The sequence below is a fragment of the Lynx rufus genome, unplaced genomic scaffold (assembly GCF_022079265.1).
Source record: "Lynx rufus isolate CCGP_SWC_20201006 ecotype Redwood Valley unplaced genomic scaffold, mLynRuf1.p SCAF_9, whole genome shotgun sequence".
NCBI lineage: Eukaryota > Metazoa > Chordata > Mammalia > Carnivora > Felidae > Lynx > Lynx rufus.
Genome location: NW_025814897.1, coordinates 62,522,712 through 62,545,680, shown reverse-complemented (window position 1 = coordinate 62,545,680; position 22,969 = coordinate 62,522,712). Strand labels below are relative to the sequence as shown.

At 36.5% G+C, this 22,969-nt stretch overlaps 3 protein-coding genes across 3 annotated transcripts; all 3 read right to left on the bottom strand.

The window, feature by feature from the left end:
• Nucleotides 1–1,097: 1,097 nt before the first annotated feature.
• Nucleotides 1,098–2,081, bottom strand: LOC124505961 (olfactory receptor 56B1-like). Its single transcript, XM_047072004.1, has one exon. The coding sequence runs from the start codon at nt 2,079–2,081 to the stop codon at nt 1,098–1,100; it is 984 nt and encodes a 327-aa protein (XP_046927960.1).
• Nucleotides 2,082–12,680: 10,599 nt separating this feature from the next.
• LOC124506263 (olfactory receptor 52N4-like) lies at nt 12,681–13,646 on the bottom strand. The gene has a single exon (XM_047072288.1). It carries the CDS (start codon nt 13,644–13,646, stop codon nt 12,681–12,683), a length of 966 nt encoding a protein of 321 aa, XP_046928244.1.
• Nucleotides 13,647–20,353: 6,707 nt separating this feature from the next.
• On the bottom strand, nt 20,354–21,343 carry LOC124504592 (putative olfactory receptor 52P1). The gene has a single exon (XM_047070030.1). The coding sequence runs from the start codon at nt 21,341–21,343 to the stop codon at nt 20,354–20,356; it is 990 nt and encodes a 329-aa protein (XP_046925986.1).
• Between the last annotated feature and the right edge of the window lie 1,626 nt (nt 21,344–22,969).

The window sequence follows — 22,969 nt, the reverse complement described above, 5'->3', positions numbered from 1 at the left end:
CTAATTAAGTTTTAATATTATATATGTGGTACAAAAGAGTATATCAGAGTGAAAACTATATACAAAAGTTTGAAAACTGTCACACACACACACACACACACACACACACAACACACATTTATTTTAGGTAAACAGAATACCAAACAATTGGGGAGAATATATTAAGATCAGAAAAAGAGAATTCTAACAAAACTCTTAGATCAAGATCACTCTGGGGAAATAAAAAGCTTGATAGTGTGTACTAAGCTAATTGTGTCATATTGTTTCATTTCCAGCCTTGATAAGGTGTCTTTACAACACAAACCATAAAAACAATTATTCACTCTCTCAGTTTATTAATACAAAAGGAAAGTTTTAAAATGAGAGTTTCTCAAATTTACACTTAAATCATATGGCAACTCGCTAAAATGACTTTTCCATTTTCTGTTTAAAGTAAATGGTTTATTCATAATTTAAAATTTTAGCTTTGGAATTTCAAGGAGCATATTAATGTTCAGTGTGTATAAAAGCATCAAATATGATCTTAGAATATAAAAAATGTTTTTCCTTGAAAGCCAGAATTGCCAATAGGCTTTTATCTTTAGACTTAGTAAATCGATCTGTATCTTTTGGGTTCTGTTTATCGAAGTCTGGTCATCTTGCCCTATTCCATCCCAAGCGCCATCATAGACTGATTTGGCTTTGTTCATCTGAAGTATTTTCTATTCCTCCCTCTGTAGACACATTACTGGAATGACACTTGTTCAGTCAGACAGACATTGTTCCCAAGGTACAGCTATCAATAAACAAGCATGATCTATAACTCACGTCCCAATCACTTATTTCTTGGTTATGTGTTTTTGTTATGTTAATTTTTATTTGCGGGGAGAGATATAAATCATAAATTCTAGTTTTTATTCCATTTGGTTTGGTAGAAAATACTTCTCCTCCAATATATTCAGCTCTTGTCAATATTTTGGAGATAATTGGAATGTTTTTGTTGCTGTTGTTTCCAGATGCTTTTACAATGTGAAAAAGATATCTCAAAGGCAATTCACTTCCCCCTTCATATTTGAAATTCTGCTATCCGTCTTAGAAGGAGCTGAAGTTCATGTACATCATGGAGAAGGTCTCTGGTGCTTTGTTTTCTTTTCTAAGCTGAAACAAAACACCTTTTGGAAGCCTGCCCTAAGTTCTTTAGTCCTAAGTGCATAAACCATAGGGTTGAGGGAAGGGGGGATGATGTTGTGCAGCACATTGAGTAGAACTGGAACCAAAGGGACCTTAGTTTCTGCCAGATGAGTTGCTGAAATCACTACAACAACAGTGTAGAAGAATAGGATAAGGATCATATGGGAGCTACAAGTGCTCAGAGCTTTGGAGGCAGCTTCAGCAGAATTCAGTTTAAGTACAGAGCGCAGAATCAAAATGTATGACAATATTATAAGACCGAGGTCACTCCCCATTACAAGCCATGCCAGAACCAATTGGCAGATGCTGTTTGGCCTCCTGTCATCACAAGCCAGGCTGGTGACCCCAAGGTTAGAGCACAGGCAGTGCTCAATCTCGTTCCTGGAACAATAATTACGCTGGGCTGCTAGCACTGGCACTGGAAGTGAAAGCAAACCGTTTCTTAGTACCATGAGCACAGTAGCTCTTAAGATTAAGGCCTTGGTGACAATTGATGGGTAGCGAAGAGGGTGACAAATAGCTATGTATCTATCAAAAGCCATGCAGAGGAAGATACCAGACTCCATGCCCACAAAGCAGTGAATGGCATAGATCTGAGCAAAACACTCAGGAAGGCTGATGACCTTCGCATCAAACCAGAAGATGGCCAGGATCTTGGGCATGATGGTGGTGGCCAGGCCCATGTCCACCACAGAGAGGATGCCTAGGAAAGAGTACATAGGCTGCTGAAGAGCAGGGTCCTGGCAGATGGTGACGAGGATGAGGATATTAGCACCAATTGCTGAGAGGTAGAGTATTGCCAATGGTAAGGAGAGCCAGTGTTGCCAGCTGTGAATGCCTGGGAGTCCCATCAGGATGAACTCAGACACCTGGAACTTGGAGCTATTAGAGCCTTTCAGAGATGCAGACATTGTTTCCTAAGAGAAAAAAAAAGATGGGTTTCAACGTTGCTTTCTTTGAGCCATATTATCATCAAACATTATTTTTAACCTATCTCCACGTAGCATAGTTGGTGCTGTAACCAAATGAACTCTGTTGTACATCCCTTACTGTAATTTAAGGTAAAGTACCATGAAGTTCTGGGGGTTTTATAGTAGAAATTAAACTTATAAGGAGCAATTATCACGGTTGACTATTGAGGGACAATGCAGCATGCGTCTCACATCTCCATTTGCCTTATCCCCAGTTATCTCAATTTAGGACCATCACATACATAGGATTCTACTTTTTTTTCTTTTTGAATTTTCTTTATTTCCTCAGAAATTTTGTGGAATCAAGTGGATGTGTTTGTTTTCTTCATATTTGTCTCAATATTACTTTAGGTTTTTATTAATTGACAACACGGAAAATTTTTTTAAATACAGAAATATGGAGATGAAATTTTCTAGCTGTACTATTCAGGTTGTTATAGAAGTCCATTTATGTTTTATATAGCCTCCTCAAATTTTATACCACAGACTATAAAGATTTTCACGCATAAGTATGGTGCAAATTGGAAGAGAAATAACTTTAAAAATTTTTTAATGTTTATTTGTTATTTTGAGAAAGACAGACAGAGTGTGAGCAGGGAAGGAGCAGAGAGAGAGTGAGACACAGAATCCGAAGAAGGTTCCAGACTCTGAACTGTCAGCACAGAGTCCAATGCTGGGCCCGGACTCACTAACCACAAGACACTGACCTGAGCTGAAGTTGGATGCTTAACCGACTGAGACACCCAGGCACCCCTAACTATTTTTTTTAATATTCTGATTTGTATGGACTTCTGAAAAATTCAGAAAAGGATAGCTTGGAAAGTTAAATGATCATGACTGAATTTGTTGATTTAAGGAGTGACTTAATAGAGACAAACCATAGATTTCTTTTCTAGTGTAGTCCTAAAGAATCTATAAAGGCATAGAAATACAAGAGTTAGGCACTGGTAGTAAGATGATTTTGATTTTATTAACAAACAAGAATTACTTGCCCATATGTTGAAGAAACTGCCATCATATATTCAGATTCATGTTCAAAACTAGACTCATCTTTCTTCAGAAGCTGGTGTTTTTCATGTACTTTTTATTCTGTTCAGAAGCCCAACCAGCCAAGCCTTAAAATAACAAACAAGCCATTCCTTTTGGCCAACAATTGCTCCCTTGTCCTGTGGTTTCTTCCCCTACTTCATCATGCAGCCTTTCTCCTCAGCAATGCTACTTCTGAGTTTTATCTGGTCACTTGTGCCTCTACTCATGCTTCCTTCTTTTGCTCAGCCATCTGATCTTCCTAAAACTGGTATTCCCTTGCTTAGAATGATCCATGCCTTCACCCTTTCTTTCAAATAGTTTAAATTCCTTTATAGCACAAAAGGCAGTTGTGGATTCATTCTTCATATAATTACCTTTAAATATAGAAGGACATATCTGAAAGAAATTAAAATTCTCTTGTGTTAACACCAACAAGAGAAGATCATGTCAGCAACTAGATGTATTTTTTCTTCAGAAATGTCTTGCCACCTGTAAGTTTGGGTAAACATGTACCCCTTAATCTTGGGGAAAATCTTCCTTCTTTAACAGTAACGTAATTTGGTGAACACTAAAATCATCTACATGTGTTCACAGCAAATTTTAACCAAACAAACACAAAAGAGGCTTGAAGATGAAGCTACTTTGACTCTGGACTTTTAGATCAGAACTCCTGAGGAGTTCAGCTTCATAGCTCCATGTTGAGAACCTGGACGTGTGACCCACTTGACTGTATGGGGTCTGGTATTTTTGCCAAATATTTATTATTATATATCCTCATATCAAAGACACAGACTTGTATCTTTGATGTTTTCTCCTGATAGATATTAGTGTGATACAGTTAAGAGAAGGAGCAGATTTGAGTTTACAGAAAGGAAATAAGTGTTTTCAATTTCTTTTAGCACTTAAAGGTTAGCAGGACATGGAGTGTGATCCTGGTACATAAGACAGTTAATATATTCATCCTGAAGACTATCTAGCAGCTGTTTTATAAATGAGATCACTTCTAGGTCATCACACAAACCTTATATTCTCTAATTCTAGCCTTAATCCCTTTGAACAGCTTCTCTAAGCCTTTATTTCCTCATAGCACAGAAGAAAGAGTTGATCTCTTGTGCAAAACAACATAAGAAAAGGTTAAGGATCAGCCTCCATTGGATGCTCTGGGAGTTAGCCAATGTGACCATGCCAAGGTTTTAGTACTTAACTGTGGTTAGGAGCAGAGTCTCACAGTCTGAGGTCCTGGCAATGGCAGGGGTTTCCTACCCGGAAAGAAGACACAACTCTTTGAGAATGAAGCTTTCACATGAGGTGAGGATGTGTTTTCAGCTCACACATGGCATAGAAATTATGAGATTCTGGATTTTATGGGGAGTAGTAAACAGCTCAGTGATCTAAAGATAATAGATTTCCCTTGGAGACATGAAGAGAGAACAGCCCATAGAGAAAGCAGAATTCCTAAGATATTAAATCCCAAAAGGTTGGAAGGGAGATTGATTCAGAGACACACTTCCTATCGATGTAAACTGAGAACTTACATAAGCAGAAAAATGTCTTCATTTATGAAATCAAAATAGCCCTATACAAAGTGGGCAACTTTATTAGTGTTTAAATTGTTCTTAAGTACAAAATTTCAGGGGATTTTAAATTCCGTGGTTTTGTTGTTATGCTTAAAAAGTAAACTGTTAAAAGAGAAAGTATTTATTCACCCCATATATATCTATTGAGTTCCTACTGTGTTTACAAAATATGGCAGGCATAAAATCCTCAATAAAACTGCCATGGTCCCTGTTCTCATGGAAACAGTGGCCTAGTTGAGGCAACGGGGTAAAACACTAAGTAAAGAATCTAACAAATCTACCTATAGACTGGGAGAAGTGCTTTGAAGCAAAAGCCCCCAGAAATATGAGAGCATATAATGGGGAGAATTAATTTAGTCTTGGTGTCAGAGAGGGATTTCCAGAAGAAACACCGGTTTGTGTCAAGGCCACGTGTTTGAGAAGGACTTAACTATGGTGTGGATTTGGTAATGGGGAGGAGGGGGAGGCAAAGGAGCCCAAGAACTTTAAGATGCTGAAGTGAGGGGATCACGTGAAATTCAAGTAATAAAAGAGGATAAATGTGGCTGGAGCACTAAGAAGTGACAGAAATGAGATATGGTGTGAAACAGAGTTGTTGAGCTGACAGAGGCCAGAGACTTGCAAGCAAATTTATGCAGGGTTATAAGGGACCACTGAAAGCTTTTAAGGAGAATTAGGACCTCGCAGCAATGTGGACACCAGATTAAGTGTGGCAAGGGTAAATATAAGTAAATCAGTTGAGTAACAGTAATCCCAAAGGAGAGATGACTTTATCTTGCACTAGGATAGGGGCAGTGAAGATAGAGAAAAGTGAATAGATTTAGAAGGTATGTTGAAGATAAAATTGATCACTTTTATGACCAAAGAACAATTTTTTTTTTTAACTTTTTTCTTTAAAAAATTTTTTCTCTTTTTTTCCTTGAGTATAGTTGATAGAAATGTTACATTAGGCTCAAGTGTACAACATAATGATTCAACAAGTTTATACATTGTATTATGCTCACCAGAGTGTAGCTACCATCTGTCACCATACAGGGCTATTACTACACCTCTGACTATATTCCCTATGCTGTACATTTCATCCCCATAATTTATTCATTCGGTAACTGAAAGGTGTACCTACCTTCACTTTCACTGTTACTCCCCCCCACCCCACCCCACCCCCCCGCGCTGCTGGCAACCATTTGTTTGTTCTCTGTATTTATAGGTTTGAATCTCTTTTTTATTTGTTTATGCATGTGTTTTGTTTTTTAATGTTAAAAAATATTTAAAATATTTAAAAACATTTTTTAATGTTCATTTAATCTGAGAGAGAGAGAGAGAGAGAGAGAGAGAGAGAGAGAAGATCCTAAGCAGGCTCATGCTAACAGCAGAGTCAATGTGGGGTTCGAAACCACGAACCATGAAATCATGACCTGAGGCAAAGTTGGACCTTTAGCCAACTCAACCACCCAAGTGCCCCTGTTTTGTTTTTTAGATTCCACATATATGTGAAATCATATAATATTTGTTTTTTCTTTGTCTAACTTATTTCACTTTCACCTGTTGTAGCAAATGGCAAGATCGCATTCTTCTTTGTGGCTAATATTCCATTACATATATATTTTTATTATAATATTATTCATTATATATATATGTGTATATATATATATTTCCTTCTTTATTTGTAATCGATGGACACAGGTTGCTTCCATATCTTGGCTATTATAAATAATGCTTCAATAAACATAGGGATATGTATATCATTTAGAACTAGAATTTTCATTTTCTTCATATAAATACCCAATAGCAGAATTATTGGATCATACAGTATTTCCATTTTTAATTCTCTTTGTAAATATCCAGTAGCAGAATTATTGGACCATATAGTATTCCTATTTTTAATTATTTGAGAAAGATCCATACTCTTTTCCACAGTGGCTATACCAGTTTGCATTCCCAAAAACAGTGCACATTTTTTTCCACATTCTCATCACCACTTATTGTTTCTTGCCTTTTAGAGTCTAACCATTATAATAGCAATATCTCATAGCGGTTTTAAATTTCCTTTCCCTGATGGTTAGTGATGCTATGATCTTTTCATGTATTTGTTGACCCACTCTATGTCATCTTTGGAAACATGTCTATTCAAGTCCTCTGTTCATTTTTAAATTGGGTTATTTGGGGGTTTTTGGTGTTCAGTTGTGTAAGTTCTTTACATATTTTGGATATTAACCGCTTATTGGATATATCATTTGGCAAATATCTTCTCCCATTCAGTAGGTTACCTTTTTGTTCTGTTGATGGCTTCCTTCACTATGCAGAAGGTTTTTAGTTTGGTTTAGTGTAGTTTCTTTTTGCTCTTGTTTCCTTGACTTAGAAGACAGATGAAGAAAACTATTGCTGTGGCTGATGGCAAAGGAATGACTGCTTATGTTCTCTTCTAAGGGCTTTATGGTTTCAAGGTCTCGTAATTAGATGACCAAAGAACAATTCTTTTTTTTTTTTAATGTTTATTTTTGAGAGAGAGCGTGAGTGGGGGAGGGGCAGAGAAAGAAGGAGACACAGAATCCGAAGCGGGCTCCAGGCTCTGAGCTGTCAGCACAGAGCCTGACATGGGACTCGAACTCACAAACTGCAAGAACATGACCTGAGCCAAAGTCAGATGCTTAACCGACTGAGCCACCCAGGCACCACAACCAAAGAACAATTCTAGTGTTTGATATATGCAGTGGGATGGCACCTGATATTATTCACATTCTTAAGGAAGATTGGAGAAAGACCAGGTTACAGGAGAAGAGAATAAATTCAGATTAGGTCATGACAAGCATATGGTACATTTGAAGCATGCGTGTAAAGATTGTTTATCAGCACATAGAAAAGTAGTTGAGAGCAAAATAGCAATTTTTTAAACTATTTTACATCCCTACCAGCAGTGTCTGAGGGTTCCAATTTTTCTACATTCTTGCTAACCTGATTGTTACTGCTTTTTTTAGTATAATTATTCTCTTGGATGTGAACGGTATCTCATTATAATTTTGTTTTACATTTCTTTAATGACTAATAACGTTGAGCACCTCTTCATGTTTCTTACTGACTTATTTCTATCTTCTCTGGAGAAAGATCTATTCATACCCTTTGCTTGGTTTTTAACTGGTTTATCTTTTTATGACTGAGTTTTAAGAGTTCTTAATATATTTTGTACACAGGTCCCGAAATAGCATTTTGAGGGAAAAAATTGGAGGGACCAATATATTAACTGACAATTGTTGTAATATAGAATATATTCTCCTGGATTATTTGTTGACATATAATTTTCATAGTAATCTCTAACAATCACATGTGTTTTGTATGGTATCAGTTGTAATGTCTCCTCTTTCATTTGTGGCTTTGTTTATTTGATACCTCTTTCTTTTTTTCTTAGTAAGTTCAGCTAAAGGTTTGCCAATTTGTTTATCTTTACAAAAACCTAGGCCTCACTTTCATTGATATTTGCGATTGTTTTTGTGGTCTCCATTTTATTTAGCTCTACCTTTTGTGATTTCTTTCCTTCTCCTTGTTTTGGTCTTCATTTGTTCTTTTTCTAGTTCCTTGTGGAATAAAGTTGCTTTGAGATCTTTCTTTTTTCTTAATATATGCATTTAGTGTTAGAAAGTTTCCATCTAACCAATTTGACAATAAATTTCATATTAAAAAAATAAAAATAAATTTAAAAAAATAAAGTTTCCGTCTAGAAATTGCTTTGGCAGCACCCCCTAGTGTTTGTGTCTTACGTTTTCCATTTTCAAACGAAAAGGAAGAGGCTTTTGAGTCTTTTCAATATTAATGCCTTTTCACTCTTTTCATTTTATTCTACTGCTTGGACCTCTAGTACAATGTTGGATAGAAGTGGGAATGGTTGACATCTTTGTCTTGCTATTATCCTCAGGGAGACATATTTTCATATTTCATCATTAATTGGGATATTAGCTGTAGGTTTTTTGTGCATGCCTTTTATCAAATTAAAATTTCCTTCTAAATTTAGATTTTGCTGTGTTTTAATCATGAATGGATATTTAATGAAAACAAATATTTTCTTACTCTGTTGTAGTAATCTTGTGATTTTTTCCTACTTAAATCTATTTTGTCACATTTAAGTTGATTACTTGTGTGTGTTCTCAGCCAACCTGCTTTGTGTTCCTGGAATAAATCCCACTTGGTCATAATGTATTACCATACAACATCCAACACTCACATTCACACATGTACGCACATGCTCATGGAAATTTTAGGTAACTGATTTCTTTCTCTCTTTTTTTTTAATGTTTTATCTTTTATTGAGAGAGAGATTATAAGCAGGGAGGGGCAGAGAGATAAAGGGGCAGAGAATCCAAAAGGGCTCCATGCTGACAGCAGCAAGCCTAATGTGGGACTTGAACTCATGAACTGCGAGATCATGACCTGAGGCGAAGTCTGACACTCAACCAACTGAGCCACCCGTGTGCCCCATGATTCATTTTCTTAATAGATGTATGACTACTATAACCTTATATTTCTTCTTAGATCACTTGAAGTGTTTTTAATACATGTCTGTCTCATCAACATTTTCAAATCTATTGGGATAAGGTTGCTCTAGACACCTTCTTTTTGTTTATTTTGGTAAATGTTTTATATTTGCTTGAGAAATAAAACTATACTTGAAGCTGCTGGATGTTGTTTACTTAACAGGGCAATTGGCTTAATTTGCTTATGTTCAGATATTCTGTACTATTTAGATTTTTCTAATTCTCTACGTTTCAGTTGCTGCAACTATGATTTCACTGTGGATTTGCCAATTTCCCCTTCTAGTATTATCCACCTCTTTGTCTGTATATATTGTTATGTATCTATAATGATATTAAGCATATACAAAGTTAGGTATATTTCCTGTTGGATTGCTACTGTAATCATGGTGTTACAGAACCAGGCTGGAACGCTGGCAGAAAAACCAAGCGGCACTCGGAGATCTTGGTGGATTGAAGATTTATTTACACCGGCGGGCTCAGAGGAGACCGTTTCTCCAAAGATCTGAGCGCCCAATGCAAGCGGGAAGGGTAATTTATAGTTGTCAGCCTCCATATTCGTGGGGGGCGGTTCGTTTGCCCTGGCAAACAGGGCAAAAAGAACCCAGAAGAGGGGACTCCAAGCTAGAGACCAGAGCATGTTTTAGTCCCGTCAGCTATCTTATGGTGTAAAACTTTATTTATTTTCCCAACAACGGAATGTTGCATTTTATCACGCCTAACATTTATTGTATTAAAATCTACTTTGTCTAGCCACACAAGCTTTTTCTCATTTTATATATGTGTGTGGATGTTTAATGTCTTCTAACAATACTAAGTTTTTAAGGATATTATCTTAATTTTCATTTCACTTCCTTTCACTGACTTGCTTTGTCAACTCATACTAATGTAACACTGCCATAATTTTTGTCAAGTTTTCCATGTTCCTATTGTCTTTTGTATCATGTTCCATCTGTTCTTTTCTTTGTTCCTCTTGCCATTTTTGGACCAATAAAATAGGTGTTATTACTGTCATTATTGTATTTTTCTTCCGTGTTAGTTTTGTTAAGCATTCCAATATTTTCTTCTGAGCTTCCACCAGGTAATCATTATTCTAAATTCTGAATAACATACTCACTTTAGTATTTCTTCTCAGCTTTAGTTTATATGAATACGTATTTATGTTATCTTTTTTTTTTTGAAGGATTTTTCATTAGAATTCTGATTTGTAAGTATTTTTTCAGCACTTCCAAAATATCATTTGTCTTTTGGCTTCCATTGTTTCCACTGAAAAGTTGCCCAGCAGTCTAAAGCCTGCTTAATCAAAGGTAGTGTGCAGAGATTATGACTCTGCAAACACACTCCACTGTGTATATTCAGAATAAAATATCCCCAGTTCCATAAGGGCCTGGACGTGTGCATGTGAGTAAAGATGTTCAGCATAGTGTTACTTGTGGTGACAGAGACTGAAAAAACTTAGATATCCATAATCAGGGAATGATTAAGAAAATAGTGTTGGTTGCATGCTAGGAAAGTCTATAAAATAATCACAAGCAAGGTTTGAACCATAAATAATTTTATTAAAAATACATTTTTAAAAATAATTGAGTTAAAAGTAAGCAATGTAATATTTTAGCACAATGAAACAGATGTAAGTTCCTAAAATAAACATTCAGTAAATGACTTCATAGTCACATGTTTAAGAATATATGTCAAACACATAGAGAATGTCACTGGATGATAGGCCTGAAGATTAGGAGTGAAATAAGATCAAAGTAAAAACAAAAAGCAAAACAAGAAAAGGACCTAGAAATGACAGTGTGCCATTAAGAAAAAAGGTATAAGGAAGTTTATCACTTTGAACTTGCACCAGAGTTTCCGTGAATCCATTAATGAGTTAATAGTCTGGCAGCCATTAGCCTAGAATGGCATTTATGGCTATGTATGCTGGAATGCCCGGGGAATGAGTGCTAAAAGAAGAGATTTGAACCCAAGGATATGCTAATATAAAGAAATCCAGAGGACAAGAGAAAACAAATGGAACTATAGGAAGTGTTCTGTGAGAAGGAACAACGACTTCGAATGTCTGATGTGTTGCAGCATTCAAGAAAAGGGAGGGTTTCTAGATGAAGGAACTAATCAGTTATATTCATATTATTGAGAGTTAGGGCAAGACGGGCATGGAGAAGGATTTTTTGGCTTTAGTAACATGAAAATCATCTGTAAATTGACAAAAGCAATTTCAGTGAAACGATGAGATGGAGGATATTCTAAAGAAAAAGCCAGAAGTGGGTAAGCATTACTTCAAGATGTGTATGTAAGTAGAGGTCATAAATACTGGTAATCTTTAAAGAAGATTTGCTATCAAGGTGGACAAAGAAATAAAATATGAAAAGACGGTGATTTTGTGATAAAAGTTTACTTGTCTTATGCCTTTATAAAATGAAAAATACTGAGGTTAAATACAAACTAATGGAAATTAATGAGCATCAATTACCAGCATCAGAGGAAAGTAATTCTTGGAAGTTGGGCAGGAAAAATCGACTTTGCAATCTTCTCTATGTGCTCTGTGACAATGCTATAAAACTATTATTATCTGTAGCTTCTTACTTCATGTTAATTTAGAAAGAACTTGAATATCACACAGAAAATATTCGAGCCATTCTCTTAATTATCAGCTCAAAATAAGAAAAATAACTATTGTTCCCCAGAATGCTGTACTTCTAGAAATACATTTATTATATTTTATAACTGTCATTATTATTATATTTCATAATGTCCTATCATTCATAACTCCTTCCAAACTGTGCATTCATTGAAAACCATCTTGAAGAAAACAGACAACCCACTAGTTGGGAAGGAAGGAATTATGTGAATGTCTCATTCTAGGAGAGATCCAGTCAGATACTAGGTCACCAAGTTTCTCATAGGACCCCAGGATCTTACACTTCGTTATACTAATGACCTCATAGAACACTTTCCAGTTTCATCTTTTATAAGTGACTGAGAAAACAGAGCACTTTTGTGAATAATGAGAATGTATAATACATTTTTCCAAGGTTAAATTATAATGATCAAACTGGAAATTTCATTTACAAGTAAAAAACAGAACATTTTGAGTCATCTAGACCCAGATCATTAGTTTCATGTGATTCAATTTTCTGGATAATTGGCCCAGCTTCTCATTAGTATTTTTCTTTCTTGGAACCTAATAGTACCAAGACCTCAGCTACACAGAAAACCTGCAGGTAAAAAGCTCATGGGGGTAATGTAGCATGAAAAATTACTTTGGTATTCTGCAGAAAATGTAATGGGAAAAATTGTCCATCATGCTTACCTGGAAAAATTATATATCTATTCTGGGAAATTCTCCTGCCTAAACAGCAGAGAGTAGCATTCTTTCCCTTTTCACCCAACCCAGACTAATATTCCTTTCATATGCTGTGGGATTTGAGGTCCTTAGAACCTGAAAGGATCCTGATGACACAGTCTCGTATCTGCTTGGTTTTCACCCCATAGACAACGGGATTCATCATGGGAGGCAAAAGCAGATAAATATTGGCCACAATGATGTGGCAAGATGGAGGGATTGTGTGGCTCCCAAAGCGGTGGGAAAAGAAGGAGAAGAAGGCTGCACTGTAGGAGAAAACAATGGCACAGATGTGGGCAGTGCAAGTGCTGAAAGCCTTCTGCTGAGCATCTGCTGAAGAGAGGCTGACCACTGCCCGGAGGATCATGGTGTAGGAGATTGTGATGCACAAGATGTCAAAGCCCCCAATCAGGAGGGCAACCATCAGACCATAGATGACATTGACCCTGATATTTCCACAGGATAACTTGGCTACAGACATGTGGTCACAGTAGGTGTGGGGAATTATATTCCCTCTGCAGTAGGGCAGGCGCTTGATAAGGAAAGTGAAGGGAATGATGAGGAACACCCCTCTCAGGAAAGTAGCAAGCCCAACCTTTGCAATGACAGGATTGGTGAGGATAGTTGAGTAGTGCAGAGGGTAACAGATGGCCACGTAGCGATCCAGGGCCATAAGCATGAGCACCCCAGACTCCATCCCTGTGAAGGTGTGGACAAAGAACATTTGGACCAGACATCCATCAAAGCTGATTTCCTTGAGATGGAACCAGAATATGCTGAGGACTTTAGGGATTGCACTAGAGCATATGAAAATGTCAGTTAGGGAAAGCATGGCTAAAAAGTAATACATGGGCCTGTGCAGGGAGTCTTGATAGCAGATGAGGTAGAGGAGCCCACAATTCCCTAGCATTGCCACAGCATACATGGAGCAGAATGGGAAGGAAATCCACATGTGCCTGTCCTCCAGTCCTGGGATCCCATTAAGAATGAATGAAGCTGGGGTCAGGTCTGTTTGGTTTAACATTAGCATCATCAACCTAGGATGATCATTAATCATCTTATAGAATTTGTGGGTCCTCCTAGATAGAGATAAGAGAAGAAAACATCTTAATCATAGTCACTGTCTTCATTTCTTTTGCCCTTTTCCCCCAAGATACATTTCAATGGCCAAACGACCAATTTTTCTGACTTCCAGGGAATATGAATATAAACATTATTTAAACCAAATAGATTATTTTATATATGTGCATTTTTTAATTCATTCATCACTGTAGGCAACAAATACTTTTTATTGCTTAATAGTTGCCTAGTTCGTTAATAGACAAATGGCATCCATTTATAAAGGACAAAGTTTGGTTATTATTTTTTCTGAAGCTATTTTTGTTTAAATATATTATTTAAATATTGATAACTGTACATATACTCCAGAAAACTAAACACGAAAAATAATTGGACTTGAAATAAATCATATTTTGAGAAAAAATATAGTAAAATCTTTTGTATGTGGGCATTAGGAAGTTGGAGATGGGTTAGAAACAGGGCCCAATCATGACACACTCTATCAATTTCTGAATAGGAGGATTCTTCTAAGGAAATAGCCTGAGGGTCACCCTGTTTCTCAGATATCATATTGAAAAGTACAAGTGCCAGAATTCTTTAAAAATTACTGAAATATATTTTAATTACTATTATTTGGAAAATACAAAAGGAACCTGTAACAATAAGAGCAGAATGTAAATGCATAAATCACTGTAAAAATACTAACTAAACAAAGCATTCTCATTATGAAACAGAAGGCAAAATTTCCTAAATAAATCAATAAAATGTTAATGTGACAAAAGACAGATAAAATACATTGATTTGGACTATTAGGATAAAATATTTAAACTGCCCTATATAAGTGGACATAAATCTGTTAATTTTATAACAATGTATATAGGCAGTACAGAAGGTCATATGATAAAGAAAACCAAACAACAAAGTAAATTAATGTACAATCATCAGAGAAATACATACAAAATTTGGAGTAGACCTATTAATTTCACATGAAGTAGTAATTAAAGCAAGAAAAATTGGTTCAGAATTTTTTCAGAAATTCTAGGTAGTTCTAATCATAGGATGACTTTAATGTTGATTAAATTGAAGTTGATTGTTTTAAGCATGACACTTCTATTCCATCTTTGACAAAATATCCATAACTTAAATCATGGGATGCACAGAAATCCTCTTATGTAACTTATTAGTATATAGTTGGTATTAATATGAAAACTTCCCAAATTAACACTTAAATCTGATGAAAGTGCCAGTTTTCAAGTTAATGCCAATGATTTGGTTTTAAGCTAATATTTTTGCTTTATTAATCTCCACTTAGACAAACAGTCAAAATATGATGGTCTTGATTACAGACAGACTAGGATATCTAGGTCCTCTAGGACTAAAACTACAACCCTGAGTTTACCAGTGTTGTAAATGCATTTAGAAAATTGTTTACAAATGGGTTTACAACATTCAAAGAACTGTCGTATGTTATTTACCAAAATAAAAATGTAAATACATATAGCACAGATAAATATGTTACAATATTGGGAACATAACCCTTAGAGGGCATGTTTTAGAACAACTTCTGGCACTTTTGTACTATTATTCTCTTAAAAAAATACATTTAGTCTGTAAAATTATAAACTCTTACTATTATGGTCATCTGTTTGCCTCAGTCTGTATCTCCTTGTGCCTCTAAATACTAACCCACGTTTGCAGCTTCGTCTTTAATATAAGCCAATCTTGACAATTCTGGACAATGCTTAATTCTAGGTCTTAATATTTCCCCTATAGCTTATTATAAAGTAAACTTCTGTATGTGTTTTTCCATAAAGATCACTTTAATCATTTAGGAATGGCTTTATTTTTACAGTAAATTTTAGGTTCTGAACAGGTTCATTTCATTTGCAAAATGCCCTGTTAGTGATATGTTTAAATGAAAGCAAACCAGTATCAATCACAAAGTTAATTTATTGCCTTAAAACAAATTTAAATTTGTTCCCAACAGTCTAATTCAATACCTCTTTCCAGAGAAAGTTACTGATATTTAGCTCTGGGTGTATAGCCAGTGTTTCTGGATATTGCTACATCTTTCTCACCTTTCATAAAGTACTACTTTATCTACCACTCATTGTCAATCCTCATTTCCAGAAATTATAGGCAGTGATTTTTTTTTTCTCCCTGTTTTGTGCTGATCTCAGCCTATGGATAACCAGTATTGTGGCTGAACTGGTCCTTGGGATTCTTATGATGCCTGCAAGATGCCTTCAGCAAAAACCAACAGAAAACTTTGCAAGACACAAGGTTTATTACTTACAAGTCCTAGAAATCATGGGACACCTGGGGCCACACAGAGAGGTCAAGGCAGGGGTGGGAGAAGCGGTGGGCCTGGTGTTCTAACTTTTATTGGAGTTGAGGGTGCCACCTAGGGTATATCAGGCTCACTCTTTATCAGTGAATTTAAAACCTAAGAATGGGAATTTAAAGCACAGGGAAAGAGAAAATTTAAAAAGTGGTCCAAAAGGTCAGTTATCAGCATCAACCAAGATCTGTAAAACAAAGGAGGTGCGGGATTATCCAGTCAAGTGGCTGGCAAGACGTTTATCTGAGATAACATCTTGGAAGTGGGTGCCTCTTTGAAATGGATGCCTTGGCAATCAAAACTTAGCATTACAAAAAAGAAAAGCCAACTGTCAAGACTCACACTACATCCTCCATTAAAGCATTCTCAATTCTTAGCACATGACAATAGGTTTCTCCTGGTAAATAAAACTACAAAATATATATTGGCCTAAAATATATTTTGGCATAAGTAAGAATTTACGGAGTCTACCTCAAGTAAAATCAGACACTCGTAAGGAAAAAAAGGAAGGCAGGTAAACAGCAAGAGAAATTTGAACATAACTCTCATGACCTAGAATTGCTCTCTCTATATTTCCCATTATTCCATGACCTGGCGGTGGTCCATTCTTGGCATGTATTCCTGTATGGTTAAAAGAGTTGTTTATATAGATGCATGGGCATTATGAACACCTAAATGGATTTTTAAGCCAAAGGTGAGAAATAAATATTTCCATCAGCCCCCACATCATTGTCTTGCACCACCTTCTGACTTGAACTTAGGTCAATAGAAAAAAACATTTATATCTGTGGGGAGGAAAAAAGCATTTAGTATCAATCTTAAATCCTTTTTCCTCTTTACATCTATGTCTAAAATGAAAATCATCATGTCACTAACCCTTAAATTTAATAGTTAAATACCTTAAGTTTTGAAAGGAAAAACAAGATAAAATATATATGGTTCGATTTTCCAGGAACTTGGTTGTCTAAACATCACAGTCTCTGGGCAAGTTTTTAACTCTGGATTTTCTTGATATGAAGACTATTGACCTAAGCCTGAAGAAAAATGAATGTTATATACCCAAGTACCTCAAGGGAACATTTCAAAACATCACAGACACACTGCTGGAACTGGAATCAAGCTAACCTCCAGGGAGCCCAAATGGTTTTAGTTATTGATAAATAACTAAACATGTATATGTGTGTATGTGTGAATATATGTGCACATGTGTATGTCTATATCTGAACATGTGTGTATGCATGTAAATAGACAGCCGGATATAGATCAGAAATGAGATATTTTAGTAGAACCTAATGATTTCACTCCTGCAGGGATTTGGCTCCTTTCCCTATGAAGTTTTGCAAAGACCCCAAGGGAATCAAGTTGAATATATTTAAATTATGTGATTTAAACTTTTTAAAATATAACTTTTTAAATTTTTTGAAAAAATTTTAAAATTCCATTTTGAAACATACTTGTCTCTCCATCGAAGTAACATTTACCAGTGTTTAGATTTTTTTTTAATGTTTTTAATGTTTACTTATTTTTGAGAGAGACCCAGAACACAAGCAGAGGAGGGGCAGAGAGAGAGAGAGAGAGACACAGAATCTGAAGCAGGCTCCAGGCTCTGAGCTGTCAGCACAGAGCCCCATCGGAGCTCTAACTCATGAACCATGGATCATGACCTGAGCCAAAGTCTGATGCTTAACTGACTGAGCCACCAAATTTTTAAATTTATTAATATGAGCATATGCCCAGGTAGTGCTTTAATAAGAAATGGGAAATTACATCATTACACATATATTGCTATTTTTATAATTAAGAGTGTACAAGTAGCATATTAAATGTTCTTCCAAAAGAAGGTTTCTAAGAATGTAGTGTTTATTAAATAGATTAGTAGAATTTATTTATTTTTTTATCATTTGATATCCAGGGTTTTTTATTTAATAAAAGTGCTACAATATATATAATGTTCATGAATCATAAATCATCTTATTATTTATCTGAAATAAATTTCTAGTAGTGTATGAGTTTTCATTCTATCATGCCAAGAGCAAGTTTATCTTCTGAATATCCATACTAATTTTATTGAAGAAATTGATATGTCAGTGGCATGTGAATTTACAGTTGCTGAATAGCTAAAGATATTGACATTTGATTTTCAGTTTCTAACCTTATTGTGCTCAGTTTTGAATTAAAAAAATTTTTTTTAAATGTTTTATTTATTTTTGAGAAAGAGAACACAACCAGGGGGAAGGCAGAGATAGAAAGGGACAAAGTATCCATCCAAAGTGGGTTCTTCATTGACAGCAGTGAGTTCCATGCATGGCTCAAACTCATGAACCATGATATCATGACCTGAGCTGAAGTCAGATGTTCTGCAGACTGAGCCACCCAGCTGCCTCTCAGTTTTGAATTTTTTTAATTATTTCTTCCTTATGGACCTTCCTTTTTGACCTAATATAATTTCTTTAAGAGCAAGAAGGAAAACATCATTGGCATAGAAGAAGAACTAGGATTGTGTGATATCGCAGAGGTCACAGCACAGAGATTCTGGAGAAGAATATATGGTCAATAATACAGCTAGTTGTAAGGAGGTCCATTAGAAAAGATTACCAGTGGCTTTGATGGCATATGCTTCACTGGAAACTTTAACTTGTGGTTGAAATCAGATTATAATGTAGGAAGGAATAGAAATCAAGAAAGCAGAAATAATTAGTTCCAAAAAAATATTTTCCAGACACTTGCATAAAAAAGGTCACTAAGGTCAAGGGAAATTTTGCTATTGGGTCATGTACCAAGAAATTTGAAGAGGTGGTGAAAACAAAAAAGAAGTGAGTGATAATCTGAGCTCCAAAGAGCATATTTTGAGAAGCTTGCTTGATCAGAAAAAGGAATTCGTAATAAATACATACAGTAATAAAGGAGGAAACAATGGCTATAGATGCCAAAAGTTCATGTGAGATTTGGGTTGGAGGTAGTTTACTTCTAAAGCTTCATTTTTTTCTTTATGGAAAAAAATCTTTCTTATAGGAACATAGAAACATCCTATGTTTCTTACGGGAACATAAAACACAGAGTACAGAATTGTCCCAGAGTTGGGGTAAAGGTTTGTATGCAGGTACAATTGTAAATGTGAAGCATGAAATTGAAAGTCAGCTGGTGTTTAGACTTGTATAAAGATCTTTAAAATCTGTTAAGTATATCTCAATTTGAGGATTAGAATGATAGCATAATTAAAATCATTGCCACCCATGCATTGACAATCCTCCTATAGAACAATGTAATGATTTCCTTTCCTTTGAAAAATAGACAGTTTTCAGCATATTGTATTGAAGTCTAATATTTACAAACTATTTATCCCCACCTATGAGAAGTATCATTCATATTTTGAGGAAGGGAAGCTTTAGAAACCTGTTCCTTAGTGTTTAGCTCTCAGGACTGATAATCTCCAAAGATTGGAGGGCCTATGAATTTCCAGCTGGGGTTTTGTGTCTCCTCTACCTAACATTGTGGGATGGCTTTCTTTTCCTTCTAAATAAATGAATGCGTTAATAGCTAAGACTTCATATTCTGATTGGTTTGTATATGTGACTGTCTTTTATAAGTTTAGAGATAGAAGTCAACAACCTCTGGGAGGCCCTTGTAAGACTATGTAAGAATATTTGGACATTGATTTTCAGGGAATAATACCCAGGTCAATTGGAATTAAGATGGCTTCCTAGAGGGTGAAGACAAGAATGTATCTGTGGGATTAATATTCGGAGTTTAGGAATGAAGGGCTCCTCCTCACCTATCCTTTACTCTCATCCATAGAGGTCCTAGTGTTCTGTACCAGAGCATTCTAAGTGTCAGGCCTGGCTCTTCCGCTTGCTAATATTGCAGGTATTGGTGAGTCCCTTTCCTCCTCTTGGTTTCAATTTCTAATGGAGAAAATATAAGATTCATGCAAAAGCATGTAAGTCCCTGGCAGGTCTAATTTCTTTACCTGTGGCTGTGTATCCTATTTTCTTATCCTTGCAGATGGTAACACACAACTATAACCTGAAGTATGAGGTTAGAAATCCCTGCCTGATGTATTAGGAGACGGCCAGAAGGTAAGGGAAGTTCCTATGACTAGGCAGAGGCTCTTGTAACCTAAAGTGGAAGAACCTCCCCAGATTATACTTCCCTGGATGGAAGTTAGGAATGCTGAACCAACTGACCTCCTCTCTGATTTATTATTCTTTGAAATGGTATAAAAGTTACTGTGGAGGATATCAGTGCCATATTAAAACCTCTTACCAGTCTCAAATATTGAAGGCTGTTTCTTCTTGAAAATCTTTTCTTCTGGATGAAGTCCCTTGTATACTACTGGATCACTCAGGTACCTTGACCCCAATTCCCTGACCCCTTTGAAACACTCTGACAACCTTTTCCCGGATTTCTTTGGTCTTAACTCCATATACTATAGGGTTAAGAGCAGGCGGGAAGAGTAGATAGACATTGGCCAAAAGAATGTGAATATGGAGTGGAACGTGGTGGCCAAAGCGATGGGTAAAGAAGGAGAAGAGGGCTGGTGTATAAGAGATTAGGATGACACAGACATGGGAACCACAAGTCCCCAGGGCCTTGGACCGAGCCTCATGGGATGAGAGACGAAGGACAGATCTTGCAATAAAGACATAGGAGAGACCAATGCAGAACAAGTCAACCCCAATGACCAAAAGTGCTGCTGTCAGCCCATACACACGGTTAGGCCTGGTGTCTCCACATGCTAGCTTCACAACAGCCATGTGTTCACAGTATGTATGTGGAATGACATGGCTTTGGCAGAAGCTCAAACGCCCAATGAGGAAGGGACATGGGAGCATGAGCATGGAACCCCGCACCATAGCTACCACTCCAATGCGGGCAATGATGGTGTCAGTGAGAATAGTGGCATAGCGGAGTGGGTGACAAATGGCCACATAGCGATCAAAGGCCATGGCCAGCAGCACAGTGGACTCCATCATGCAGAAAGCATGAATGAAGAACATCTGTGCAAGGCAAGCAGAGGCTGAGATGTGTCCAGCTGCACACCAGAGGATGGCCAGTAGTTTGGGAACTGTGGAGAAGGAGGCAGCCAAGTCAATGGTTGAGAGCATGCACAGAAACAGGTACACAGGCTTGTGCAGGGCTGGCTCGGTGGCAACAACAACCAAGATGGTGATGTTGCCCACAACTGTGGCTGTGCTCAGGCAGCACACAGGGAGTGAGAGCCAGAGGTGGAACTGTTCCAGACCTGGGATGCCCAAGAGGAAGAAAACAGAAGGGTCCAGGTTAGTGTGATTAGGAGACTCCATGGTCTGGACAAAAGTTCTGGGCATCTTCTCTGGTCAGAAACCCCACACAGTATCACATTGCCTGAAGAGACAACAGAGAGCAGAGATGTGAATGAGTTTTGAGTGACACCAACTATATAATGCTAGGCAAGCATCATCATCTGTAAATGGGGATAAGAGTAATAGCCCCTAGAGTTCTTAAAAGAATTGTATTGGTTAATATTTGTACAGAACTTTGAATAGTATTTGATACATAATACTTGTTAAATTAAATAAATGAATACGGAAAAATGCTTCAAACAAGAATTTAAATAAATCAGAATTATCTTCTCATTAAAGACTATTGTCAGGGATGCCTGGATGGTTCAGTCAGTTAAGTGTCTGACTCTAGACATGGGTTCAAGCCCCACATCGAGTTCCATGCTGACAGTGTGGAGCCTACTTGGAATTCTCTCTCTCTCTCTCTCTCTCTCCCTCTGCCCCTCCCACACACACTCTCTCTAAATAAATAAATAAATAAACCTAAAAAATACTATTGTTGACAAAAGGTATGGACGTCATTCATTTTTCTCAGCATTATAACACACACACACATACACACATACACACACTCACTCACACTCTTTTCTGAAATATGCAAAAAGATATGGTGGGACTATCAGTCCAGAACACAAACTGCCAACACAGTTAACTGGTTAAAGTTGGGTATGTTTATTGTTTAACTTAGAAGGGATTCTGGTTTGGGACCTATGGTAATTATTTCTTGGTAATTATATCTTGGTAATTATTTCTAATCTTAATATTATCATAGTTGTTTCCACTCTTTTCATTAACCAAGAGAGAGTTTCACATACTCCTGATCAACCTACATTTGTAATTCTGTAAGATGCTCCATCCATCCTCTTATGTCTAGTTTCCATTTCCCAAGATGTTCAAGCTAACCCTTTTTGGACTTCATCCTATTTCTGAAACAAAAACTTCCAACCTTTTACAGTCCATTCCACTCTTGGGTTAATCCTTCATTCACATTCTACCTGTGGTTCTTGTTGATTTCAAAGAAAGGATGCAGCCAAATCCTCAATTTCACTCTTCCACAATGTCAAGAAGTGATTTTGTAAGACTACTTTGACTCATGCCTGATGATGACTTATCCCTTGTTGGGAAAAAATCCTATACTACTTTCCTTTTTCCCACCTTTCCCACACCTCCCCTCCCTAAGAGTACATAGCCTACAGTGGGGAGTACTTAAGCTCAAAAGAACTATTCAGAACATGTGAAATCATGATGGGATCAAAACAAAAGTCTTGTCATTAAGATGAAAGCTGGGAAATGCTTTTCACTGGAAGCTTTCAAAATGGGAATAAGAACTTTACTGGCCAGAAATTTGTTCTATGTATTCAACTACAAATATTTAATGTGAACCTCTTCTTTAACTAGACCTATGCTATACACTGGATAATCAGTTACTGTAATAACCAGTATAAAAAAGCCACTGATTCTAGGAAATTTATGGAGTTAGAAAATAGTATCAAAGAGGAATCAACTCTTTGTTACAACTCTTTCTTGCTCCTGGTGTGTGTCTGTCAGATGAGAATAGAAAAAACTCTCCCATTCCTTAATGGACCAAATACTTCTCCATCTTCTGCACAGACTATCCTTCACTACCATTTA